The sequence below is a fragment of the Chelon labrosus genome (genome assembly GCF_963514085.1).
Source record: "Chelon labrosus genome assembly, chromosome: 15".
In the NCBI taxonomy this organism is placed as follows: Eukaryota; Metazoa; Chordata; class Actinopteri; order Mugiliformes; family Mugilidae; genus Chelon; species Chelon labrosus.
The window spans coordinates 26,665,394-26,668,122 of NC_140348.1; the positions used below are offsets into that span (position 1 = coordinate 26,665,394).

At 39.9% G+C, this 2,729-nt stretch overlaps 1 protein-coding gene across 1 annotated transcript; it reads right to left on the reverse strand.

Annotated features, from left to right (window-relative positions):
* Positions 1–536: 536 nt before the first annotated feature.
* On the reverse strand, positions 537–1,846 carry LOC311500049 (mas-related G-protein coupled receptor MRG-like; the record flags this gene model as incomplete). Its single annotated transcript, XM_084561224.1, is given in 4 exon segments — positions 537–595; positions 598–1,115; positions 1,232–1,404; positions 1,640–1,846. Coding segments are annotated over 4 exon segments (957 nt in total).
* Positions 1,847–2,729: the final 883 nt, after the last annotated feature.

Genomic DNA, 2,729 nt, shown 5'->3' on the forward strand with positions numbered 1-2,729 from the left:
GGATGACAGAGATCTTTTGCAGACAGACTGGAGATATTGTAATTTAAAGTATCTCTTTATTGGTGCCAGGAGTTGCCGTTGTGGACTACAAAATACTTGTTAAAACAGTTTTTCTGCTTCTCTGATCAGAGTCCACACTGATTTGTGAACGAATGGATGGATTAAATGGAGAGAAAGAGTTCCCAACTGAGGGATCAATGAAGGAGAAAAAGAATCACATCATATAGACCTTTAATTGAATAAATGATGAACAGCAGTTTTATTTAGCACTTTCTAAGCAACAAAAACTATGATAATCACACATTCAGATCCACTCTTCTAGTTTAGAAACTGTCACCCTGCACAACGCTCAGCTTTAGAGAGAAACTTCTTCCTTGTTGGATCTCTGCTGTCTCAGTGTCAGCTGTACAACAGTTGGTGATCAGCTGGTTTAAAAGGAGGCAACATGCAGCAGACTTCTGCATGGATCTCTGTGTTCTGCTGTCAGAAATGACAGCAGAACACCACCTGCTGGCCGCTGCCTCCTACTACAACAACTAAACTAAAACTTCTACTTCCTGCCTACATGACGCTGACTGTGTACATGCTGTCGTTATTCATGTTGTTCATCTGATGATTCCTGAAGCTGCATTCTGCAACAACACAGAGAGGCCAGAAGCTTGTCTGTGGTTCCTTTCCTGATGAAAATGTACAAAATCAAGTCTGCAAGAGGACTCAACAGAAGAAGAATGATGGACACAATGGTGAAGCTAGAGCTCATTCTGTCTTCTCCTGCCATTAACGAAATAACTCTGGGCAGGAACAGCAGTGTGTAAATAAGCAGCACCACGACCAAAACTGACACAATTCTTCGTTTTTCATCAGAGGAGACACTGAGGGATGTAGACAGGGCTTTAAGAGTCCCACCCAGGAAGAAGATGAACAGAAGGAGGGGGAGGAGGAAGAAGACGGCAATGGGGGTTGACATGACTTGAGGACGAGTTTCGAAAAATGCCATGAGGGCTATTATGATGATTAAAACAAAAGGAAGTATCCAGACTAGGACAGAGACCACAACAGAGGTCTTGATGGTTCGTCTGAATCTGTACCACAGCGGCCAGGCGATGAGCAAATACCTGTAATGAAAGACAGACACACATCGACAGTCTTTGAGGAGCATCAGAATTATATACTAATAAAATGGTTAGACACAGACGTAGATACACACAAACTGGATCAGACAGATAATTACCTTTCTAGGGAGATACACACCATGAAGCCAACACTGGACAATAGAATATGAATGTGAAAATAAATGAAGACACGGTTGCAGTATGTTGTCCGATCAATCATACAGAGGAGCTGAATAATGTCAGAAATGAGGAGGTTGATGATGTAGACTGGAGCACCGTGATCCTTTCTGACCTGCAGGAAAACATTGGTAAAAGTAACTAAAGCAGTCGTTAACATGTTCTGAACTTCACCTCCTCCAAATATGACATCTGGCTCTGCCCAGAAACTGCAGTCAGAGACATATATCCATCTAAGAACCAGATGTACCAAGACTTTTACACCTGAGACGAGTCAAAGACAATCATTTACTGACAGACTGTACACAACACATCATTATAAATACATACATCTGTTATAATGGACTCACCAGAGAAGAGAGTGAGTAGATGGCCACTAGGATCAGAGGAAGGCTGATGCAGATGATGAGTAATATAAAAACATACATGATGAATCCCTCTTTGCCTTCATAGCATCCATAGGAGATGCCATCCTCTAAGTCGTGATGAATGTTGTTGCTGATGTTGGTGTAATTAAAACTTTCATTCTGCGTGGCATTAATGTGCAACTCTTCCATTCTTCAGTGTGAATCCTGGTGTTTGAGAGAGTAGAGAGATGTAATAATATCCATTAAGCTCTGAGGTGTAGGTCAACAGTAAAGTCGTATAGCTATAGAACAGTATAAATGATAGACATAAATTACGTTTAATGAATAATATCTAGATTTAATAAGAGAAATGTTCCAATATTTACCTTTTTAAAAGTTGTCAGATCTCACCTGAATGAGTTCCTCCCACTAGTGTTGGTTCTGTCCTCTGCATCTAAACAGTCTACAGCAGAATGTGACACGTAGCAGGTTTCTGATCATTTAAATCTGCTCGTATGAGGAAGTGACATATGAGGTCAGATGTGATCATGAAACGTACAGATGTGCAGAATCATCATCAAGACATCAGCAGATATTCTTTCAACAAAACATCCTCCAAGAATCATTTAGAACTTCAAACTTATACAACAGACTTTCTATCAATCCAGTTTGAGGGTTTGTTTTACCTTCTTTATTTTAATGTTGCACCAAATATGTCATACATTACAGGGATGCAGTGTGATCTATGAGTGATCTATGATTACTCTTTTCTTTGAAACATTTAAAATAGATGTTGGAGAATTTCCTTTCTACCTTGTATAAAGAATAAAACTATCATTCTGTTATTTACTCTCACTTAGGGAGTCATGATTTCCACATGTTTAGAGCTCAGTCACAGATAAACAGCGGTTCAGTTGTCTTGATTTTTATCAGGAGGAAAACTTTATATCAGTGTGAGACGTTGCTGCTGTGTCTTTAGAAAAACCTCAACCCCCTGAACTGACAGTCCAGAGACTATACACTGATGCAGGGTTACTCATCTAAACTCAAACCTCAACCAGTTTAATCCACACTGATGGTGGAGGTTTGACTG